This window comes from Puma concolor, chromosome A2 (genome assembly GCF_028749965.1).
Source record: "Puma concolor isolate L17-30 chromosome A2, mPumCon1.1.hap2, whole genome shotgun sequence".
In the NCBI taxonomy this organism is placed as follows: Eukaryota; Metazoa; Chordata; class Mammalia; order Carnivora; family Felidae; genus Puma; species Puma concolor.
The window spans coordinates 46316541-46341932 of record NC_141668.1 but is presented as its reverse complement, the minus strand read 5'-3'; the positions used below and the strand labels follow the sequence as shown (position 1 = coordinate 46341932).

Below are 25392 nucleotides of genomic sequence, written 5' to 3'. Positions count from 1 at the left end.
AGTTGCAGTAAGAGAAAGTGTATTTATCTAGCAAAGAAATGTGCAAATATAAAATTATTTTTAAGCTTCACTGAAATAGTGAATAGGAACAATGGAACGTTTGCAGTATATGTTTTGGAGTCAGGGGAACAAAATAGAAGCAGAATTATTTAATGAGCCCAAATACTGGAAGGCAATGATGTCATAATGTGCTAGTGAACAGGAAATTGAAATGCTTGAAGTATTAAAACTACTGACTGCTACGCCTAGGTAATGTAGCATTTCGTTTCTTGGGTTTCACAGAAAATGTAACATTTTGAAAGACTTACTGGCAAAATTTAAATTTGTTAGAGGATGATGAAATTGGAGTGAAAAGATGGTTGTGTTTGTATGTGTTCTAACGACTGCTTGACTTTAAGGTATTCTTTATCTCTCAGGGAAAAGCATAGAAAGATACCAACGAGGGTGTGGCCTTATTTAGTGTGGTGTTAAAAAAATTCCAGGCAGCATAAGTTTTGTTTTTTGTTTTTTTTTTTTTTAACGTGGCTGTGTATTTACAAGTAAAAGGATGGATATTTGAGATTGTACCATGGCATGCAAACTGTTCATTGGACTTTTAATGCTTTTTCAAATTTTAATTCCAGTTTGACATAGTGTTATATTAGTTTCAGAGGTACAATACAATGATTCAACAATTCTCTACTCAGTGCTCCTCACTATAGGTATAATCTTAATCCCCTTCACCTGTTTCACCCGTCCCCTCCCACCTACCTCTGGTAACCACCAGTTCCCTATAGTTAAGAGAGTGTTTTTTTAAAAGGTTTGTGTCTTTTATACCTTGCTCATTTGTTTCTTAAAGATTTTTTTATTTTTATTTATTTAAAAAAAATTTTTTTAACGTTTATTATTGAGAGACAGGGCATGAGCATGGGAGGGGCAGAGAGAGGTGGAGACACAGAATCCAAAGCAGGTTCCAGGCTCTGAGCTGTCAGCACAGAGCCCGATGTGGGGCTCAAACTCACAAACTGTGAAATCATGACCTGAGCTCAAGTTGGATGCTTAACCGACTGAGACACCCAGGCACCCCAAGCCAGACTGAATGGGACTTTTAAAAATAAAAAGGGAATATTGGTAGGAGAAAGAATAGAATCTTTTAATTTTTTGCTGTCCTATAAATTCAAGATTAATTATGTTTTATACCAGTTTTATTGTCAAAAGTAATATCAGTTGTACTCCCAGAAAGGAAAAATGATTTATTTTAGGAAACAAATGTAATGCTCTTTAGAAATTGAAGGAAACTGGACAACAGATTATGACATGAAGGAGGCACTTTGGGCTGAAGTGGCACACTAGGTGCCTTGGCATTTCACTGGATTCATTAGGCTTTTGGTTGTAGCATTAAGGTAGTGGCAGCTGGTTTTTGTTAAATGAACACTGTGCTGGAAATCAGGAGACCTGGATGACATCCTGGCCTCACAGCTTCATGACCTCCAGCAATTCCAAATCACTTAATTTTTCTGTAACATTTTTTCCTCTACCAGATTTCTTCATGAGAATTTTAGACCTGGCAAGGGTCCCTGGAGATCATTCTACTCCCGTCTCCCTTAAGTTTACTGAAACCCGGAAAGGTTAAGCAACTTAAGAATACTTAGGGCACCTGGGTGGTTCAGTTTGTTAAGCATCGGGCTTCAGCTCGGGTCATGATTTCACGGTTTATGAGTTTGAGCCCCGCGTTAGTCTGGCTCTCTCTCGTTAGCACAGAGCCTGCTTGGGATCCTCTGTCCCCCTCTCTCTCTGCCCCTCCCCACTCATGTGCTGGCATGCTCGCGCTCTCTGTCTCAAAAATAAACATTAAAATTTTTTTTTTCAACGTTTATTTATTTTTGGGACAGAGAGAGACAGAGCATGAACGGGCGAGGGGCAGAGAGAGAGGGAGACACAGAATCGGAAACAGGCTCCAGGCTCTGAGCCATCAGCCCAGAGCCCGACGCGGGGCTCGAACTCACAGACTGCGAGATCGTGACCTGGCTGAAGTCGGACGCTTAACTGACTGCGCCACCCAGGCGCCTCTCAAAAATAAACATTTAAAAAAAATTTAGTATGATATCAGAAAACCCAGAGCTGGACAATAGTTAATGCAATAAAAACATTCAGAAAAACTATTGCAATAGAGGAAAACAGACCTTGGTATAGAACTGGACTCAACTCTGAATACATCAAGGAAAAGCAGACGTTTATAGCCAGGGAGCAGAGTGGGGGCGGGGAAGTCAATGGATGGAAAATTACTACATCAAGAGTAAAGGGGGGTTTCTGGCTTAACCCAGCTGACAGGATTCTTGCTAAAATTAGACAATGCAGGGAAGAACAAGGAAGCCCAAAAGTCAGGCCCTAGTTGAAAAGAGAGTTCTGAGGAGACTAACGAAATTTTGATTGAGAGACTGTTAGCACTAACATTGAAACCCAGATGTCCCTAGTCTTTATCATCAACCATATATTTTTTTTAATGTTTATTTTATTTTTTAATTTTTTTTTAATCTTTTTATTTATTTTTGAAGGAGAGAGAGACGAGCATGATCAGGGGAGGAGCAGAGAGAGAGAGGGAGACACAGAATTTGAAACAGGCTCCAGGCTCTGAGCTGTGAGCAGAGAACCCGATGTGGGGCTCGAACCCACGAACCATGAGATCATGACCTGAGCCGAAGTCGGACGTTTAACCGACTGAGCCACCCAGGCGCCCCATTTTAATGTTTATTTTTGAGAGAGAGTGTGTGCAAGCTGGGGAGGGGCAGAGAGAGAGGGAGAGAGAGTCCAGAGCAGGCTCTGAACTGTTGGTGTGGAGCCCAACTTGGGGCCCCAACCAAAGAATGGTAAAATCATGACCCAAGCTTAACCAACTCAGCCACCCAGGAGCCCCAGTCATATCTCTTTTATAAGAGCACTTTTAGGTTGTCGGCTCTTAGTAGCAAGGGAAACTACACACCTTGTTTTTCATTTATTTTTTAATCTACATGATGTTTCACAGAGACCAGGGCAATTTTTTTTTCTTTTCTTTCTTTCTTTTTTTTTTTTTTTTTTTTTGAGAGAAAAAGTGCTAGCTGGGGAGGGGAACAGAGGGGAGAGCGAGAATCCCAAGGAGGCAAGCTCCGCACTGTCAGCACAGAGCCCAATTTGGGGCTCGACCCACAAATTACTAGATCATGACCTGAGCTGAAGTCCCACGCTTAACCAGCTGAGCCACCCAGGTGCCCCAGACTAGGGCAATTATTTTTAAATAAATGTACTTGTTTAGTAGTGTCTGTTGTCCGGGTTGCTGATAGAATGGAAGAAAATGCAAGGGATTCTGCCACAGTGCATTCAAAGATGAGAAAACTAGTATAGGTTCTTTTCTATTTTTTCTTAAGTTTTTTATTTTAATTCCAATATAATTAACATACAATACAATATTCAATACAGTCAAATATAGCACGATATAGTGAAATCCCATCACCTATTTCACCCCCCCATCCACCTCTGCTCTAGTAAGCATCAGTTCCCTATAGTTAAGAGTCTGTTTCTTGGTTTATCTCTTTTTTCCCTTTGTTTTGATTCTTAAATTCCGTATGAGTGAAATCATATGGTATTTGTCTTTCTCAATCTGACTTATTTCTCCTAGCATTATACTCTCTAGCTCCATCTATGTTTGCAAATGGCAAGATTTCGTTCGTTTTTATGGCTGAATAATATCAACTATATACATACCACATATTCTTTATTCATTCATCTATCCATGCTACTTACATAATTTGACTATTGTAAATAATGTTGCAGTAAACATAGGTGTGCATATATCTTTTCAAATTAGTGTTTTTGTATTTTTGGAGTAAATACCCAGTAATGTGATTACTGGATTGTGTGGTAGTTCTATTTTTAATTTTTTGAGGAAGTTCCATACTATTTTCCCCATAGTGTTTTCCACAGTGGCTGAACCAGTTTGCATTCCCAATGGATTATTTTCTTACTGCTGACTAAAAGCAGCTTTTAAAAATTACACTTACCTCTCATAGCAGAAAATGAAGACCTTGTTTGGTTTTGCAAATCAAACAAGAATTTGCTATTTTTAAAGGTGCCTCCGTCGCTTAAGTGTTGACTCTTGATTTCAGTTCAGGTCATGATCTCACTGTTGGTGAGTTTGAGCCCTACATTGGGCTCTCCACTGTGAGTGCAGAGGGATGCTTTCTCTCTCTCAAAATAAACAAACTTTAAAAAAAAAAAAAAGTGCTATATTTAGTCAAAATCAAAATGCACAGTGAGCAAAATGATTTTTAGATTTATGTAGAGTATTTTCTAACTCTTGCAAGAGTCAAACATTTAATTTTAGTAGAACTTTTACTATTTCTCAGAAAAATTTTGGCTTACTGTTAATCTTTTGTTAATTTTCTGTTATTTTTCTGATGAAGGTTGGTTGGATAGATGACACTATGATTTCTGGACTTGAGAGAGTTATGGTTGGATAAGTGGATAATCCCAAAAACCTTCATTGGAAACCCTCTGTGGTGTTAGCCAGGTTGGATGTAGGGCATGCTAACACAGCCAGTGCACTCACACAACAGCACAAATGAATGAAAAATTTTCTCCCACTAAGTTGGTTGATAAAATTGACAGGTTAATTCTGTCAAAAACAATGAAACTTGTCAGAGATGTAATTTGCCCAATGGATGTGTAATAGTATTGGAAAAGATAGGAAAATAGTTTGTTCAACTATATATTTTTTTCATTTTTGGCTGCCCTATTTTTTTTGTCTTAGTTTTTATAAAATTTCAAGAAGAATGTTGGTTTTGCCAAATTCTTGAGAGGAATATTATAAAAAAGTGTACTAAAATTTCCAGTATGTTATATTAGTTCTTAAGGGTGTTTCTCACTTCCACAAATCAGTATCTTTTGATTTAGTTTTTTATCTTTTTTACATGTCCAATTCTTTTTTTTTTTTTTTAATTTTTTTTTTTTTCAACGTTTATTTATTTTTGGGACAGAGAGAGACATAGCATGAACGGGGGAGGGGCAGAGAGAGAGGGAGACACAGAATCGGAAACAGGCTCCAGGCTCTGAGCTATCAGCCCAGAGCCCGACGCGGGGCTCGAACTCACGGACTGCGAGATCATGACCCGGCTGAAGTCGGACGCTTAACCGACTGCGCCACCCAGGCGCCCCTCCAATTCTTTTTTTATTTTGTTTTTTAAGTTTATTTTTTTTTGGTAATCTCTACACCCAATGTGGGGCTCAAACTCACAAACCTGGGATCAAGAGTCGCATGCTCTTCTAAGTCAGCCAGGTGCTTCTCAGTGTCTTTTTAGATGTCTTACAACTCTGCTTTCTTAAGCAGAGTTTAAAAATCCAATTGTTTTGGAAAGTGAGTTTGTTACATGCATTAATTCTTAAGAATGTTTTAGACACTGCTGTTTCTTTAATCAGCATATTGAGTGTTTCAGAGACTGTAATTATGTAAGATTTCCCCCAGGATGGATTAATGAGCCACTGTATTCCAGGTGTAAAGGATTAAAAGTGCATGGCTCATTGAATTGTGATTCTGACTTCAGATTATTTTAGGCTGTGTGAGGGTATTTTGTTAAACTGCTCTTCCAAGTATTCAAAATTCTGCTGGTCTTGTTGATTACTTCTTTCTGTTATGCATAGTGAAAATTCCCATGTTTGGTTGTCCTTTGTAATTTGTATTTTACTTATTTATTTTTTAAGTTTATTTATTTTGAAGAGAGAGAGCGCGCGCGAGAGAGGGCAGGCTCTGCACCTCCAGCACGGAGTCCAACTCCAGGCTTGAACTCAGGAACCTCGAGGTTATAACCTGAGGACTTAATCAACTGATCCACCCAGGCGCCCCATGTAGTTTGTAATTTTTAGATTGCAGTGAGTTAAAGTAAAACTTTGTGTAAAAGTAATGCCTTTCAGCAGTCATCTGGGTTAATTAGCATGATGACTTTACGTGGGAGGATATACTAAATCTTTGTAAACTCTTCTGTTACAAAGGTGTTCTGTAGTGCTATGATAGAGGAATCAGGTAGTTTCACATGAACCACCAGGTTAAAGCCATCTTTTATTTTTTAAATTTCTTTTATTTTTTTTAAATTTACATCCCAGTTAGTTAGCATATAGTGCCACAATGATTTCAGGAGTAGATTCCTTAATGCCCCTTACCCATTTAGCCCATCCCCCCCTCCCACAACCCCTCCAGTAGCCCTCTGTTCTCCATATTTAAGAGTCTCTTAGGTTTTGCCTCCCTCCCTGTTTTTATATCATTTTTGCTTCCCTTCCTTGTGTTCATCTGTTCTGTCTTAAAGTCCTCATATGAATGCAGTCATATGATATTTAGTCTTTCTCTGACTCACTCTGCTTAGCATAATACCCTCTAGTTCCATCCATGTAGTTGCAAATGGCAAGGTTTCATTCTTTATGATTGCCGAGTGAGTAATACCCCTGTGTGTGTGTGTGTGTGTGTGTGTGTGTGTGTATATGCATACCACATCTTCTTTATTCATCCATCGATGCACATTTGGGCTTTTTCCATACTTTGGCTATTGTTGATAGGGCTACTATAAACATTGGGGTGAATGTGTCCCTTCGAAACAGCATACCTGTATCCCTTAGATAAATACCTAGTAGTGCAGTTGCTGGATCATAGGGTAGTTCTATTTTTAATTTTTTGAGGAACCTCCATACGGTTCTCCAGAGTGGCTGCACCAGCTTGCATGCCCGCCAGCAGTGCAAAAGAGATCCTCTTTCTCTGCAAACTCGCCAACATCTGTTGTTGCCTGAGTTGTTAATGTTCGTCATTCTGACAGGGGTGAGGTGGTATCTCATTGTGGTTTTGATTTGTATTTCCCTGGTGATGTTGAGCATTTTTTCATGTGTCGGTTGGCCCTCTGGATGTCATCTTTGGAGAAGTGCCTATTCATGTCTCTTGCGCATTTCTTCACTGGATTATTTGTTTTTGGGGTATTGAGTTTAATAAGTTCTTTATAGATTTTGGATACTGACACTTTATCTGATATGTCATTTGCAAACATCTCCCATCCTGTCGGTTGCCTTTTAGTTTTGCTGATTGTTTCCTTCGCTGTGCAGAAGCTTTTTATTTTGATGAGGTCTCAATAGTTCATTTTTGCTTTTGTTTCCCTTGCCTCTGGAGACGTGTTGAGTAAGAAGTTACTGTGGCCAAGATCAAAGAGGTTTTTGCCTGCTTTCTTCTCGAGGGTTTTGATGGCTTCCTGTCTTACATTTATGTCTTTCATCCATTTTGAGTTTATTTTTGCATATGGTGTAAGAAAGTAGTCCAGATTCATTCTTCTGCATGTCGCTGCCCAGTTTTCCCAGCACCACTTGCTGAAGAGACTGTTTTTATTCCATTGAATATTCTTTCCTGCTTTGTCAAAGATGAGTTGGCCATATGTTTGTGGGTCCATTTCTGGGTTCTCTATTCTGTTCCATTGATCTGAGTGTCTGTTTTTGTGCCATAAAGCCATCTTCTAACACAGCTGTGTTGAGGATCCCCAAACTAGACATAGAAGATGGTCATTCATCTTGTTTCCTACATTTTTGCACCTTTGAAGCCTTCAGATGTATCTTAAATGAAAAACTCCTTCATTTAAATTAAAATGAAACTTTAATTTTATCACTTGATCATTTTTTTCACTTTGATTTGTGTAATGAATTCTGTAGGTTAACAGGTTAGTTTCTAGTGATGGATTATTATAGTTTATTGATATAGTTAACATTTAGGTCACTTTAAGTGAAAGTACTACCATGACATTTAAAGTAGTTTTGAAATATTTATCCATGTCAACTCTTTTCCTGAAAAATTTTTTAAAGTTTATTTATTTATTTTGAGGCAGAGAGAGTGTGAGCACCCTGCCAGAGGGGCAGAGAGAGGGAGAGAAAGAGAGAAAATCCCAAGCAGGCTCTGCAGCACTGTCAGCTCGAGGCCTGAATTCACCAACCATGAGATCATGACCTGAGCCGAAATCAAGAGTTGGACACCTAACTGACTGAGCCAGCCAGGTGCACCCTGAAATTTTTTTAAATTTCGCATTTAGCAAAAGACTCTTCTTCCTTAAAACCTCACGTGCAATACCTGGGGGAAATTATAAGAGGACAAAAACTCTTTGTGATGTAATTTATGAACACCTCGTTTACTTATTATAGATTATGTGTTCTCTAGACTTTTGTCCTTATTTGTGGCTGTAAATACGTAAACTGTCAGATAAGCATGGTTTTTAGTGAAACAAGTGAATATCAAACTTTTTGGTTCTTTCGTAAATAGACTGGACTTTTTTTTAACACTGAAAGTAATAAAGAATCATTATTTTCCAAGGTGACCTCATAAAAAGCTGCAATTATTACTTGATTTTAAGTTCTTGAATAAACTGGTTTTACTAGGCTATACTACTTTAAAAAGTAGAATTATGAAAGAACTAGAACTCATGTTTACACTAGTTCCAAGGTAAATAAAGTAAATGAAGCACTGAAGAGAAAAAGGATATTTTCCTCTTGGTCCATGTGGGCTGATCATGGGGAAATCTCCAGTAGTAGCAGAATGTTGCATTGCAAAATCAGGGCTGGGCTGAGGAAATAGGTGAGGTTGGTTTATGGTAGGGTGGTAGTGTTAAGTCCTGACCCATTCAGGTTTTGGTGACACATGGCTGCCTGACAAGCATATAGTTTTGGCACCCGCTATTGATGCGATCATGTGGCGACTATGGAGTATTGTTTGTGATTCTTGTCGGAATAGAAGTCTTTTGGAACAGAAAGAACAATGTTTTGGGGAGTTAGAGGTTAGGGAAGAATAATGTCTAAAGATTCTTTTTAGCTACTCAGAGAAACTGTCCTGAAACAAGATTATATTTTCTAGCCCTCTACTGGCACTTTCATTTGGTGGAGGTTTTTTCCTAATGTTAGCCATGCTTTTTATATACTGAAATGATGAAAATCTCTGGCTTTGTAAGGCTGGAACCTTAACAGAGCAGTGGGATAGTTTTCTTTTAGGCCTTGGCATCACAGCCACGCAAGATGGGTGTCAACCTGTATAAGGGAAGTTTAGAAATAACTAGAAGATTCTTTTGTTCTCCTATAATTCCCCCCAGGTACCTAATTGTGCCTATTTCTTTGGCTTAAGTCTTTGATTCCCTAGTAAAATGCTTATGTTTCGTAACCTTCTCCTTCATGATATAATATAATTCAGATCCTTTGCAGATCATGGATTTTTCTAGATAAGGGAAAACTGCAGAAGAACTCTGGTCTACTGGGGATGGGCACTACAAGAAGAAGATAAACACATAGAGGGAGAGGACTTTTTACCTACTTAATAACTTTGAGAAAGACTGACCCTATTATATTCTTTTTTTTTTTTTTTTTTTTTTTGAGAGAGAGAGAGAGAGAGAGAGAGAGAGAGAGAATATCCCAAGGAGGCTCTGTGCTGTCAGAACTGTGAGATCATGACCTGAGCCAAAATCAAGAGTCGGATGTTTAAGTGTCTGAGCCCAGCACCCCTGGCCCTGTTATATTCTTTGGTTGAGATGCCATCAGATTAAAACCTAGTTTGTGTCTAGGATATTTTTAGAGGATGTTATTTAAATTGGTACTTTGGGCAATTTTTAAATCATTCCAGTTGTTTTATTTTTTATTTGTATTAAGTTTATTTTTTGAGAAAGAAGGAGAGTGTGAGTGGGAGAGGGGCAGAGAGAGAGTCCGAAGCAGGCTCTTTCCCAGAGCCTGACACAGGGCTGGATCTCACAAACCGTGAGATCATGACCTCAGCCAAAATCAAGAGCCAGATGCTCAATGGACTGAGCCACCCAGACACTCCCTAGTTGTTTTGAAAAATAACATTTCTTAATGATCAGGATAATATGTATTCACTAGTAAAAAGCAGAAAATACAGAAAAAAACTATCACTTAAAATCCTATATCCTAGGGGCACCTGGGTGGCTCGGTCGGTTGGGAGTCTGACTTCGGCTCAGGTCATGATCTCACGGTCTGTGAGTTCGAGCCCCGCATCGGGCTCTGTGCTGACAGCTCAGAGCCTGGAGCCTGCTTCAGATTCTGTGCCTGCCTCTCTCTCTGCCCCTCCCCTGCTCATGCTCTGTCTCTGTCCGTCTCAAAAATAAATAAACGTTAAAAAAAAAAATAAATTAAAAAAAAAATAAATAAAATCCTATATCCTAAAGAAATCTGCTCTTAAGACCTTGATGAATATCTCTCCAGTTCTCCAGTTATTTTTTTTTTTTTTACAAATATGGATACCTTTTCCCAAAAACATATTATACTGTAATCAAGTTTTATGGCCTACCTTTTTGTCTATGCCATTAATATCTTTCCACATTAATAAATACTGAATTATAACATTTTAAAATGGCTGAACAGTAGTTTGTGGAAATATTTAACTCTGCTTTTTAAAAATTTTGGTACTCCCAATTTTTTGCTATTTTGAATAGTGATACAGATAACATCCTTGCAGTGAAATCTTTGCACCTCTTTGCCTATGTATGGAGACTTCATTTAAGCCATCTTTTTTCTTCACATAGGTCTTGTTAAAATGGATTTTGAAGCAGAACGTGCTGAACACAATTTAAGTTAGCCTGGATGATTCTGCCTTCATAGGAACTGTCACTTGTACAGTGGCATTCTCAATTTATTTTAACATAGATTATTTCTCACATACCTTCCTGACAGTTGTTGGGCTTTTGATAGCCAGTCGGAAAGAGAGACGACAGAGCAATTAGCAGGTACTTCTTGGTGTTGACCCAAACACAGCGTTGTAGTTTTTGGCTTCTCCTCCCTGCTTTCTTACTTTCTTTTTCTTCCATAGACTGGGAGACCACATCTTATAAATATATTAGAACTGTGTTTGAAATAAAATGACTTAGAGGTTTTAAAAGAAAACCTAAAGCCTTCTCCTTGGAATATTATCAGGGGCTTTATGACAGGTGGCTAGGCTGAAAGATGCTTTTCTTATTTCTGGTTTTTGGCAGTGGTCTAGGTAATTGTCAGAAGTCTGATCTCTGAATAAACTATGTTTGGGTTCGATTTCATATATGGCCTCTGCACTTAATTTTCTTCACCCAACTGATGCTCATTGTCACAGTGTGTATTGAGTATATGAAGAAATAACAAACAGGGCTGTTAATGAAATCTGTTCCTGCCCCCATGGCTTTCGCTGGTGATGTTAGCAACTTGTTAGACTCTGATGGAGATAGTGCATTACCAGAAATTGGAATCTTTTTTAAAATGTTAAAAATCAAAAAATAAAAATGTTAAAAACAAATTTAAATATAAAAGATTGCTAAGGTAGAGTTCATTAAAATAGATTTCAATCTTTTGTTAGGAAATAATTAATTTTTTTCCTGCAAGAAAATAGTTTTTGAAATTTTGATATCATCTTTGTATATATTTTCAATAACCTAGAGATAAACAGTGTTCTAATTGTACCATTTCATCCAAAAGACCAGTCTCCGTCATTCTACCATGTTTTATACAAATTCTTGTCCTATCTCTTCCATTGTAGAGGAACATTGTATGCAGTATTCCTAATATTCCTTTGTACTTGGAGCTCTGATAGATTCTCTTTTACCACTGTCTGCTTGAATAATAGCAAAAGATATCTGGTAATCAAGATATCTGAGTTTTAGCTTGACCCTAGTGGTTATTAGATGTGTAACCTGGGGCAAGTTGCCTAATGTTTATGAACTTTGGTTTCTTCATCTGTAAAATGAGGGTTTTACAATAGGTGATTACTAAGATCGCCCTTCACTTGCATGATTATAAGATGAAATCAACACACATTTGCTAAATACCCATCCTCAGAGCCAACGTTCAGATACATTCCCTTCAATTCAACAGGCAGAACATAGTGTTTGTTGTAGCAGTCTGAACGGAGAAACTTTCTAGGATATGATAATTTTGTCTTAATATAATAGAATGGTTGCCCACAGCTGTATATAAATCATTAAAACCTATGAACTCTGTACATTTAAGATCTTTGCATTTCATACCTTGTAATAACACCCCAAGTCTAAATAATTTAAAAGTGCTTTTTTAGGGGCACCTGGCTGGCTCCAGTCTGTAGAGCATGCAACTCTTGATCTCGAGGTTTTGCATTGGAATCCCATGTTGGGTATAGAGATTACTCAAAAATAAAAAAATCTCAGGGCACCTGGGTGGCTTAGTTGGTTAAGTGCCCAGTTTCAGCTCAGGTTATGATCTCATGGTTTGCGACTTCAAGCCCACATCAGGCTTCCTGCTGATGGTACGGAGCCTGCTTGGGATTCTCTCTCTCCCTCTCTCTCATTTTCTAAAGAAAGAAAGAAAGAAAGAGAGAGAGAGAGAGAGAGAGAGAGAGAGAGAGAGAGAGAGAGAGAGAAGAAAGAAAGAAAGAAAGAAAGAAAGAGAAAGAAAAAAAGAAAGAAAAGAAATATATATATATATATATATCCTAGGGTTTTTTTTAAACCTTTCTCCTTGTAACAAATCACAAAATTCTTTATCCTTCAATACTTTTGAAAGGGCTGTTTCAAAAACTATTATTCATATGATTTTCTTTGTTTAAACTCCTACTTGTGCATAGCTAGGGCTTAGCAACAGTTCTCCATCTGTATTCTTTAAATTTTGAGCCTTAGAAGGATTTAATTGACAAAAATAACTCAAAGAAACAATGGCTCATTTTTTATGTTTTGTCTTTATGTGTTGTATTAAATAAGCATGGTATCTTTGGAGACATAGAAGCTATATACTTTAATACAAGAACCCAGGCATCTCTTGGATGCTAACATAACTTACGTGCTGAAAGCATAAATTTCCATTAAGCACAGTGATTTGTCTCTACACTTTGTAAACAAGTTACAGCAAATATTCTAAACTCCATGAAGATGCCCTAAATATTTATATTTATATAATTTATATTTATGTGGTACTAATATAAGGTTTAGTTACCATGCAATTTGTCATTGCTATTCTATGAAGATATTATTAGCGTTAATAGTAGTTGCCCTTTATTAAATGTTTTCTATATACTGAGCACTGTTAGATGTGTGTTTATCTCATTCCTATGAACATACTGAGGTTTTATTAGCCCTCTTTTATAGATAAGAAAATTGAGGTGTAGAAGTATTTTATTAAGTTAAGGTATAATTTATCACCAATAAAGTACACACAACTTAAGGGAGAGACTTAATTTTTACGTACACATACATCCCTGTAACCACCATCCTGATACAGAATTAATTCCAGCACTTCTAGAAGATCCATGCAGGCGCCCCCTCCTGGTCATTACTTGCCTGAAGGTTACCACTGTTCTGACCTACGCCACCATATATTTGTGTCTCTTGTGTCTGACTTGTTTCACTCCAGTGTTATGTCTGAGATTGATCCATGTTGTTGATTATATTATAGTTTCTGTATTATAATTGTATGCCATCATTGACCCATTCTTCTGGTAAGAGACATATGAGTAGTTGTTCCTAGTTTTGGGTTATTACAAATATAACAAAAAGCATTTTACTTTGAAATTTAAGTGGTTTTTTAAAATTAAGTTTATGAAAGTTGGATTTTTCCCCCATGTACTTATGCATATTTGTGCTATGTGACCAAAGTGTTCATTTTACTTGGGACCTAAAATAATATAGGAGTTTAGTTTTTTTAATATTAAAGATCCTAGAAAGTCCAATACATTTAAGATCCTTCAAAACTATTTTTTGCTTTTAAGTAAGCGCTCGTAATTAATAAATGCATTTGAAATTATCTTTACCCAGCTTTACATAAAGTAGTGCTACAAAACAAATCTGATATTACTGGAAATAAATGGCATTTTCTTATTTATATGAAACACAAATCAAACTGCATTGACTCCATAGCTGATGGCATTTCTGATTTGTGAGCTGTAGATCTGCAAATACTGTCTGAATGAATGCCAAATCCTTATAGGACTATTTGTTTTCAGATATCTTTGAGATGTATAGAGATGAATACTTGTAGAGTTTCTCAATTTCACTATTCATATGTAGTAATAAAGATTTATCCTTCCTGGAAGAAACAATTTTAAAAAGAGCATGGCTCTATAAAATCTCTTATAGACTTTTAATTAGCTGTGTGTATACAGTTGTGTGTTAATGAACATGTATGTTTATGCAGAATTTCAGTGGTTTTAAAGTAGAAAAACATGGGGCACCTGGATGGCTAAGTCAGTTAAGTGTCCGACTTCGGCTCAGGTCATGATCTTACAGCTTGTGAGTTTGAGCCCCGTGTTGGGCTCTGTGCTGACAGCTCAGACCCTGGAGCCTGCTTTGGATTCTCTGTCTTCCTCTCTCTGTGTCTCTCCCTTGCTTGCACTCTGTCTCTCTCTCCCTCTCAAAAGTAAGATTTAAAACAAAAAAATTAAAGTAGAAAAACAGGATAATGAAGTTTTTTTTTTTAACTTTTTAAAGTTTATTTATTTTGAGAGAGAGAGCTAGCGTGGAGGAAGGGGCGGGGGGGAGAGAGAATGCCAAGCAGGCTCGGTGCTGTCAGCGCAAGCCTGACCAAGGGACTCAAACTCACAAACCATGAGATGATGCATGACCTGAGCTGATTTAATTTTTAAAAATTCAACCCAGCATGGGTTTCAAACTCACCACCCTGAGATCAAGAGTTGCATATTTTTCTGACTGAGCCAGCCAGGAATCCCTAAAAATTCTGTAATTAAATTAAAATACACGTCATCTGTTTTGTTGTTCATAATGTGAGTACCTCATCTGTTTTTTGTTTTGTTTACAGTCTTGAGGTCTTTTTTTTTTTTACACTTACCATGCTATGAATTCATAGAGAATGGGTTCCAGCAGTTTCAGGTTCCTTTCCATTGGTTCTCACAAAATGTGCCCGAGTGGAACAGGCTGACACTTCAGAAAGTACCTTTCTCGTTGGCTTTCTTCTTTTTCTGATCATTTTCCTTCACACGCTTTAGCAAGCTATTTTGACTCTTGGAGTGCTTAATATGCTCAATACTTAACTGTCTTGCAAGAATCTTGCCCTTAACTTATTTGTTTACAACAATACCAACAGCATCCTGGGTAACACTGTAGACTCTTCCAGTTTTGCCATGGGACCACATTTGGGCATTCTGTTCTGAACAATGCCCATTCCTTTGATGCCTGCAATATCACCTTTCTTGTAGATTTGCATGTATGTGGCCAAAGGACAAACTCCATGTTTTCTAAGAGGTCTAGAGAATATAGGGGGTGCCTCTTCTCTTTTCCTTTGTGTTGATCATTTTGATGAATTACTGGAAGATGGTGGTTCCAGCCAAAAGGCCCAAGTACCTCATCTTAAATAAAAGGAATGTGGAATAGTAAAATGGTTATTTAATTCTAGAAAAAAAAGAACTGGCAGTCTTTATTCAATTAAATATATAGAAGCACATGTTTTAAACTAAGATACTTCTTTTGTTTAATTTTTGTTTTCTTTGTTTGCATTTATTAAAAACAGTAAAACTTGGTTTTAACTGGTAAGTCTCAATAGTACCATTGCACCTTTACAGTACACACTTTATTTTTCTGGGCATCCAGTGCACTCGTGAAACTATAAAATAATGTATGGTGCTGAGATAGAGGAGAATTAAGCACGATCTATTACAGAAATAAACAGCTGATGAATATAGTCATTTGTTGCCAACTTTTGAAGAGACTAAAGAGATAGTGTCAGTACTCTTGTAGTGTTGACTAGAGATTTGGCCGAGTAAACATAACTTTGAGAAGACCTGTCTTCTATATCCAGGGTTTTCTTCAAAGAGAAAAACATCATGACAGAGCCTTGACTTTGGTCCCTAAAATGCTTTGACTATTAAGAAAACAAGCACCCATGCTTCTGAGTGAAGGGTCAGGGGAATCCCTGAGGGGCCTAGAAAGGGAGCAGAGAGAGTAGCTGACTCAGCTACTCTAGGAGGCATACCTCTTATGCCATCAGTGTCTGTGAGCACTGTGTTAGTGTTTAATTTATGTGCTGTTTGGCATGGTGGCTTTTATTGTTCTCTGACAGTGGAATGGATGTTTCATTGTTAGAAAGTGAACAAAGGCTACTTTTGAACAGCACTCAGAGTTTACACCAGGGTACTGTGTTATTATTTTGTGTTTTTTCAACTTTTTGTTTCTGAGGACCACGTAAATGCAGTCTGACTGGGGGGACACTTTTGTTTTTGTTTTGTTTTAGAAAGTAGGCTCCAGGCCCAATGTGGGGCTCGAACTAATGACATAGAAATTAAGAGTCACATGCTCTGGGGACTGAACCAGCCAGGCACCTCTAAAGGGCGCCTATAGAGCACACCTTTGCAATTTGATTTATAAACTCTGAAAATGAGTGGTAATTTTTACCATTCATGGTGAACAAACATACGTCACCATTTCATACATAGTTCACTTAGCCTTTAGAAAAATTGCCTTTTATTTCCTTATAATTAGACCATCTTTATTCTGCTTTCACATTTTAGAAATCAGCCATTGTTTTTCCCTCTGCGTCTGTTGTAATCATGTAAGTATGTATGGGGCGCCTGGGTGGCTCATTTGGTCGAGCACTTGACACTTGATTTAAGCTCAGGTCTCAATCCCAGGGTCGTGAATCGAGCCCCCACATGAGACTCTGCGCTGAGTGTGGAGCCTGCTTGGGATGCGCTCTCTCTCCCTCTGCCCCTTTCCCCTGCTTGCATGTTCTCTCTCTCTCTCTCAAAAAAAATTAAGAAGTATGTAAATTACTGCTACTAATTGGGATCAAGATAGATTCAGTCGCATGAATATGAGTTGACAAAAAAATTTGAAATCTGCAGGATTTAATAATATTACCCTTTGGGGAGACATTTGGTGTATCTGTTGTACATTGTATGTACTGATGTCCTATCAGACACTTTATTTGATCCCCAAATTTAAGTTAGAGTTTGGGCTGTGAACTTCCATTATTTTATTTCTTTTTTTTCTTTCTTTTTTTGTTTTTATTTATTTATTTTTTAACGTTTATTTATTTTTGAGAGAGAGAGTACGAGCTGGGAAGGGACAGAGAGAGAGGGAGACCCAGAATCCAAAGTAGGCTGAGCTGTCAGCACAGAACCTAACGCAGGGCTCGAACCCACAAACTGTGAGATCATGACCTGAGCTGAAGTCGGTCGCTTAACCGACCGAGCCACCCAGGCGCCCGTAGGGACTTTCATTATTTAGTAGTAACCCTACTGGATGATAATCATTCTAAGTGTTTCTTTTCTTTTTAGTCTTTGGAGATTGACTTTGGTTTTTGCCTATGATTTTTTCACATATACTTAGGGTTGCCATGTACAGCTCTACAGACTTTGCACAGTGTAGCTGCAGGAAGAGCCCTTCATGTAAACTGCAGTGATGGTGGTTCTGCTGGACTTGTGCAGTGGGGCAGCCAGCTGTCCCTACCTTTACTTTCTGTGGTACTGCTTAGTTTAATTGGCATTCTTGTCCAAATTGCCTTTTGATTCAATTGAGTAGTATTCGAGAAACTCTGGTAACTTCCATGAGAATTCCTTTTAAGCCTCTGTGCCATGGAATTGTGTCTGTCTGGATTGTTTTGGACTTATCCTAAGGGGAGTATATAGAGTAGACAGTATTCAAAATTTGAAGAATATACGACTTAAGGTTTTAAAATCCCATTGATTGGGAAATAACACAGTCTTGTTAGTTTTTTTTTTTGTTTTTTTTTTTTTTTTGTCCCCAGACACCAACCTGGGTATCCTGTATGTCAGTCCTATTCTGCACTAACTACCCAAAGTTAGTGTCAAACTCCACACGTTTAAGGGCTCAGTCCCACAAGACACCTTCACTGTAGATGCCAGTACTGGGTCCCCAGGCTACCTGCACTTCTGTTCAATTTAGCCACAAATTTGGGGGTTCTCACACCCCTGTCTCAGGTTCTGTAATTTGCTAGAACTAGAACTCTGGAAAATGAAAGAGTTGCGTAGGACCAGATGTGGTGAAGGGGCACAGAGCTTCTATGTCCTCAGTGGACATGCTGCCCTCCTGGCACCTCATTGTCTTCAGTAACCTACAATTACCCTGAACCCTATCATTTAGGGGATTTCATGGAACTTTCATTACATGGGCATGATGGATTAAGTCATTAGTTATTGGTGATTGCACTCAATCTCCAGCCCCTCTCCCTTCCTGGGAGGTCCACCTTTCTGGTGACCAGGCCCCATCCAAACGCTATTTAGTAGCCCCACCACTACCAAGTCCCCTTGTTAAATAAACTCAGGTACAGTTGAAATTGTCTTATAAATAACAAAAGGTACTCCCTTCACTCAGGAATTTCCAGGGCTTTAGGAGCTCTAGGCCAGGACCAAGAACAAAGACCAAATATATTTTTTATTATACCATACTTGAATAGTACTGAATAGTTTGTAAAGATGTTAGAAAAAAAAAAAGCGCTCAACAATAGAAGATTGATTAAATAATGAAACAATACCAAATCACTGTTAAAACTGTTGTGTGTATGTAGGCACAGAAAGGAATTTGTGTAAACTGTTTTGAACTTGGTTAACATCTTCAGTTTCCAAATGCAAGAATTGGTTGGTAGCAAATAACACCAACATAAGAATTCTAGAGAGCTGCCAACACAGCACAGACAGTGTATAATTTATGAAAAAGTTGTGTTCCCAAAGTTAGCTGCTTGAAATTTTGAATATATTCTCCCTGTTAAGGAACAAAAATTCAACTGAATAAATGTGAAGGTCTAATTGGCTTTATTAAGTGATTTGTTGAATCAGGTGGCATCCCATCTAGCAAGTAGTGGGGAGCTCCAAGGAGTTGTACAAAAATTTGGAAGGGTTTTATAGGAAGAGGGTGGGGCAAGGAAGTTATTAGCAAAAGAAAAGGAAGGATTGTTCCAGGCACTGTCCCTTTTTCTCCTTTTTCTTCCGTGATGAGAAGGGCAAGGGGGTTCATGGGTTACCTCATCTTCCTTTGCGGGATGGAGAGGGCCATATGACAGATTACCTCATGTGGTGCCAATCAGAAAGTTCCTGACTGACCAGTTAAGAGTTATTTCCTAGGGGGGTTGGAACTCTGGTTAGGTTAGGTATTAAGCCCTGTTTAGTGACTTAGCTTAAGTGGCTCCATTTTGGGCCTGTGGGTTTCCTTATAACACCTCAAAGAAACAATATTGTAAGTACTCTGGGCCCTGCTCAGCCTAAAGCCAACTTAATTTTATCCTTGGAATTCTTGGATTATATGCAGCATCTACACTTAAAACAATTTTATGAATTGACTTCATTTTAAGTTCCAACTAGAGTCCAAAACAGATCTTCATTCAGTAGAATGAGGAGTTGGGAGAATAGACTGAACATAGCAAAGCATCAGATATTAAAGTCTGACTATTGGTAATTTGTTAACTAAATCTTCAGAGAAGGAGCTAGATTTGTACATCTCCCTTTGTGTCCAAGAGGATAGAATGGAAATAAGATTTCCTTCGAAAGCCAGTCACTATTCGTGGTTATCTTTTGCCCCCCTCCTTTTTTTACTCTAAAAGTAATGCATATCCATTTAGAAATAAATACCCATTTACTTAAAAGTCAACGATAATCTCAGTTTATTGTCAAGTAATGCAGAAAAAGTGTGTGCTAATATACATGCAACACAGATAAAGCACAGACCAAAATATTAGTAGTTTGTGAATATAGATGGTTATAAGGTTATGTTCTTTCAACTTTTCTATAAGTTTAATTGTTTTCCAAAAGAAGATGGGGATAAAAAAACTTAACAGGAATATTCCTTTATCTCCAGTCCCCAACCCTATTCACCTCTACAGAGGTAAACTGTTAGCTTGTATCTTTTCAAGCGATGAATTAAAAAATTAATTTACAAAGATATAGAAGTACAATTTTTTGCATAAATGTAATCATAGTATAAGTAGAATTATACTGCATTTACTGATATTCTGCTTGTTTCTTCTATTTAACAGGATGTATTACTTTTCTACTGCATCATAAATTACCACAAACTTAATGACTTAAAACAGTACATAGAAAGTCCTGGAGGTCAGAAATGGGTTTCACTGGGCTAAAATCAAGGAGTGCTGTGTTTCTTCAGGACACTTAGGGAAAATCGATTTTCTGGCATTCTGCAGCTTTTAGAGGTCACCTGCAGTCCTTGCCTCTTGGCCTGTTCCTCAACCTTCAAAGCATGTTGAACCTTAGCATCTTCAGATATCTTTGACTCTCTCTCTCTCTTTTTTCTTTTCTTTCTTTCTTTTTTTTTTTTTTTTTTTTTGAGGGAGAGAGAAGGTGCAAATGAATGAGGGGAGGGACAGAGTGAGAGAGAGAAGCGGGACTCACCCATAGCACGGCTCGTGTTTTACCTGAAGTGGGGCTCCAGCTCACCTGATGTGGGACTTGAACTCACAAACTGTGAGATCATGACCTGAACCAAAGTCCAATATTTAACCAACTAAGCCACCCAAGTGCCCCCCAGGTCTCATGCATTTAATTCTTCCTTCTTCTCCACAAGTCTCGTTGAAATAACAAAAAGAAATAGAAACAGAGAAAATGCTGATAAACTTGGAGAATACCAGAAACCGAGGGTGTTTACTAGAAACTTTGTTACTTCTACAAGACATGGTGTTGGAGAGATTTCATTGAACTTTTCACTGACCAATTCTCAGTCTTAAAAGAAAATAACCTGAAATGTTGATTAATGCCCACTCCTCCTCCTACCAACCCCGCAGCAAAAACAAAGCTCAAAGCTACACATATCGTGAGCAAGGGAGTCAGTTGAATGGAAGCAAGCCTAGATCTTGGCTTATACTTCTCGGCTTCTTTGTTGGACCTCTTCTGCTCAGTTCAGTAGGATGTTGGTTTTTCTCAGGGCTTCATGGCTTTAGTTACCATCTCTTGATGACAGTTTCCAAATGTAAATCCAGTTACCACCACTACTATCTCCTATCCTCCTATGCACATTAAAATCCAAAAACCTTTAAGTCAGAAAGGGGAAAGGTCTTAAAAATCTTGCCTCCTTTTACTCCTTTTTTCTTTTTCCTCTTGTGTACCATAAGTTTGCTGATAATGCCAAATGGCATCAACAAGTATGTAGAGTTTAAAACTATTTTTGGCTATCAGGATAAAATGCTCCCTTTGATTAACAACCTTTTGGCTACCATTGCTTACTATTTTAGGTTGAATTCTCTTACCCACCCCTGATTCCAGGAGATGGACATGACAGCCACACTTTACCTGAAGAATGGAAGTATTTGCCCTTCCTTGCCTTACCAGATGGCGCACACAACTACCAGGAAGGTATGTAAACAATGGAGCAATTACTAGGTGCCCCCCCTTTTTTTTCTTTTTAATTTACCAAGACATCTTAGATTCTAAATATTTTGGTAAATGAAAGGCCTTTGGCTTCTTGTAACTATTTATAAAACACGTGTTTGTTTGGAGATGACTAGTCAGACACTGGAAGATTTCCAGAGGAGTGCTGGGCTTTATGTTGGTAATGTTGTTGAGCATTGGCCACTCTTTTGCCAGGAGCACTGGCTAAATTAAGTATTTGGCCAGATTAGGACATCTGTTACTGGTAGCACTTTTCTGCATTTATTCTTGAGACTCCTCTTGGAGGGAAGCTACAGGGCTTACCTATGCTAGCTACTGTTTGGGGCTCTAGCTGCAAACTTAACTAGCTTAGTACACCTGTGCCCACCTGGGATTGCTTCTCCACCCCTAGAGCCACTGCTATTGCAGTGCTCTGCTTAAAGTTGCGTGTAAGGGGCGCCTGGCTGGCTCATTTGGTAGAGCTTGCGACTCAATCTTGGGGTTGTAAATCTGAGCCCCATGTCGGGTGTAGAGATTACCTAAAAGTAAAATCTTAAAAAAATAAAATATAAAAGTTTATGTGTCAGAGAAGCATGTTAACATCCTCAGAGAAAGCAACACTGTGAGGTTAGTACTGAGTCTCCTACCTATAAATGCATGTTTTGACTGGCTTAACAAAGGACTAAGTTTTATCATGGCATTAGGGGCTCTACCAAAACACCAGATTAAACTTGGTTTAATTACTTATTTTCCTAATATTTAATAATTTTCATATGAAATGAAACAAAATGTTACTATGCAGTTTAACATAAAATCTAAATACATTATTTTTAAACTTACAAATATTTTGGTGTACTTTTTTATCATGAAAGTTTTTAAATAGAAAAAAAGTTTGAAAAAATAGTATAGCAAATATTCCACAAGTTTTCTTTATGTGTGTGTACAGTTTTGCCCTACTATCTGAAAGTCTAACACCATGTTGCAGACATCACGACACTTTACTTCTAAATACTTCAGTATGCACTCCTAAGAATAAGATCATTCCTCAGGATAACTTCCAGTACCATTATCACAGCTAAGAGATTTAACAGTAATTCGAGAATATCATCTAAGATCTAATCCATGTTCAAATTTCCCCAGTTATTCCAAGAATTTCTTGGATCCATCCAAGATTCATGAGTGGCCTTTCATTTTTATGATTCTCTTTCTTTTAATCTGGAATAAAGTATTTTCTGGGATAAGTGACTGTAGTTTCAACTTAATCTATTATTCAGCCTCCTGGTCTTTTGAGAATGCCTGAATGAATGTACACAATAAGGCAGTGAGAGGGATGCTAAGAAACCAGTGGTTGCAATGCTAGGTGTTAAGTATGACATGGGTTCCTCGTTACATCATCATTTTTGTTTTAATTAACTGCATATAATAACTTCAATTTACATTATTAATAAGGGGAATTCACTTTGGTATTTACATTTTTCTGTGTGTCTCTTAGATACTGTATTTTTTCACTTGCCACCCAGAAATGGAAATGGAGCTACAGTATATGGTATCTCCTGCTATCGGCAAATTGAAGCCAAGGTATGGTAGTACAGTGAACAACAAAAACACTGAGAGTGTTTTTAAAATTTTTATAAACAATTTGAAGTTGTTTTCCCAGTAGTACCAGTTTATTCACATGAATGTTTTTGTAAGTTGACATGGTAAGTATAATTGCCATAAAATAGTTTGTCCATTTTTTTTTTTAATGTTTATTTTTGAGAGAGAGCGCATGAGCGGAGGAGGGGCAGAGAGAAAGAGAGAGGGACAGAGGATCCATAGTGGGCTCTGTGCTCACAGTGGAGAGCCCAATGCAGGGCTGGAACTCACAAACCATGAGATCATGATCTGAGCCCAAGTCAGGTGCTTAACCGACTGAGCCACCCAGGCATCCATTGTCTCTAGATAGTTGTACCTAAATTATCCATGTCTTCAGAATGCTGTATTTAAATTTTACAGTGTCCTTGAATTTTCTTTTTCTAATGTTTGGTATGTAATTTAGAAAAATTAAGTGATAATGTGTGTTGTATTTTAAGCAGCTGTTTAGAATTAGTGGAAAGTACTTGTAGCTTTGAAATACTTGCATGTTAATTATGTACAACTCAGATTTTGTTAATTCTTAAATTACCTGCCAGCTTAATGTCTGAATTACTATAATAGCTCTAATTAATACAAATAAGCCAAGATGGGTAGCTTCCCCTTTCATGGTTTGATTCTGAGCAACACTCTTTTGTGTCTCACCAGTTTTTTGTGGTGAAGATACTCTGTGAGTAAAAATCTCTTGCCTTTCGTTAGATCATTAATACTCTAGTGTTTCTAGTAGAAACACTAGACTTTGGCTGCACATTGGAGTCACCTGGGGACCTCTAAATACTACAGATGACTGGGTCCCAACCCCAGAGATTCTGGTTTAATGTTCTGGTTATCAGGTGATTGCAAACCTCCGCAGTGTTTTTTAACGGGAGTTACCTGGAGACCCTTTTTTTTTTTTTTTAAATACACAGCTGGCCTTTCCTTCTACTAAATTAGAATATCTGAGAGTAAGCTTAGGTAACTCTAAGTTTTAAAAGGCTTCCTCAGGGAGTAATTAAGTTAGTAAATCTTCTAAAATTTTCTTTAGCTTTTTATAATGACCATTTCAAACATGCAGATAAATGAAAAGAATTGTACAATGAACACCTGTATACCCACCATCTAGAGTCAACAGTAGTCAGCATTCTACCACATTTGCTTAGTGTGTGTCTGCTTTTTTCCCTGAACCATTTAGAAATAAATTGCAGGTGTAAATTCCACCATACCCAAAGTTGTTAACTACTGTGAAATAGTCCTTCATGTACAGGGCCTGAAATATAGGACACACCCAGTAAATACCTATGGAATGAATAACTGAATTTAAAGGTAAACCTGAGGGTAAGAGTTAGCTTGGTAGTTTTGTGCATTTGATTGCCTCATATACTATTACCCTTAATCTATGTTTACATGAGATGAAATGAATTGCTCCCCTTTCTTGGAGACTGTCCCTTTTACTCTAGTCCCCTATAGATTGCGCAGACACAAGTAAGATTCTTTCCTCAAACTGTCGACATTAACAACAGTTCTCATGCTTCACATAGCCTTTAAATGGCATTTCATACCATCTGTCTCCCTTACCCATTGGGTCTGATCCACTCCACAGTATATTGGCATTGCCCATTTCTCTTAATATTTCTATCCTCACCTGATAACAGATATCAGAAGGACCTAGAGCCTAGGAGAAAAACTGATTCCCTTTGACTGAGGGTGAGACCTGACAGATGAATCCAGTCAAGGCAGAGAGGTAGAAAACAGATTGAGGGAAGGCTGTATTCTTGACTTAAAGACTAGTCGTCAGTCATAAGTCACTTGAAGACACTGAGGCCCATTGGTCCTCAGGACAGGTGCCAGGAGATGTTAGGCTGTATACCACAAAGGGGAAGAGTAGTTCTTAGTTCACTCACAGAGTTACCTAGAGTTACCTGATGATTAAATCAAGGCTTGTTCTTTACTAGCAGAGAATGTAGACCTCTTACGTGGTTGTTCTCACAGTCATCAAGGCATGAGTTATGGCTCAGGGCTGGGCTATAATACCAGTTTTCCAGTATAATCTAGGCCCTTCTCACCAGAAACAGTAGTCTTGGAGTGCCCATTTTCAAACCAGAACCAAGGACATTTGATTTGAATTATGGGTGTGGCAACTTAAACAAAAAGTATTCTCAGACGGTAAGTTCCTTGAGGGTAGGGATTGTCTCTCACTGTTACATTCTCAGTGCCTACCAGATTCTGGCACATAGTTTCCTGGCTGACTCATTCAATAGATATTTTCAGAGATTCTCAATACATTTAGAATTTAACCAAATGTTAGAATTTTTTTCTATCTCACTGCTATTTTTACATTGAAAGAGAATGATTTTTAAATATTTCTATGAAATATTATTAATAATGACTCTTTGTTTATAATAGGCATTGAAAGTGCGGCAAGCAGATATCACCAGAGAGACGGTTCAGAAAAGTGTCTGTGTTCTAAGCAAGTTGGTAAGAGACCA

General features: G+C 37.9%; 1 protein-coding gene across 1 annotated transcript in view; it reads left to right on the top strand.

The window, feature by feature from the left end:
• Window positions 1-25392, top strand: part of AVL9 (AVL9 cell migration associated) — a 64804-nt gene that overhangs the window by 846 nt on the left and 38566 nt on the right. The window contains exons 2-4 of the mRNA XM_086692995.1: window positions 21160-21280; window positions 22788-22873; window positions 25310-25381. Coding sequence (XP_086549121.1) covers window positions 21160-21280; window positions 22788-22873; window positions 25310-25381 — 279 coding nt within the window. The remainder of the gene's footprint in view (window positions 1-21159; window positions 21281-22787; window positions 22874-25309; window positions 25382-25392) is intronic.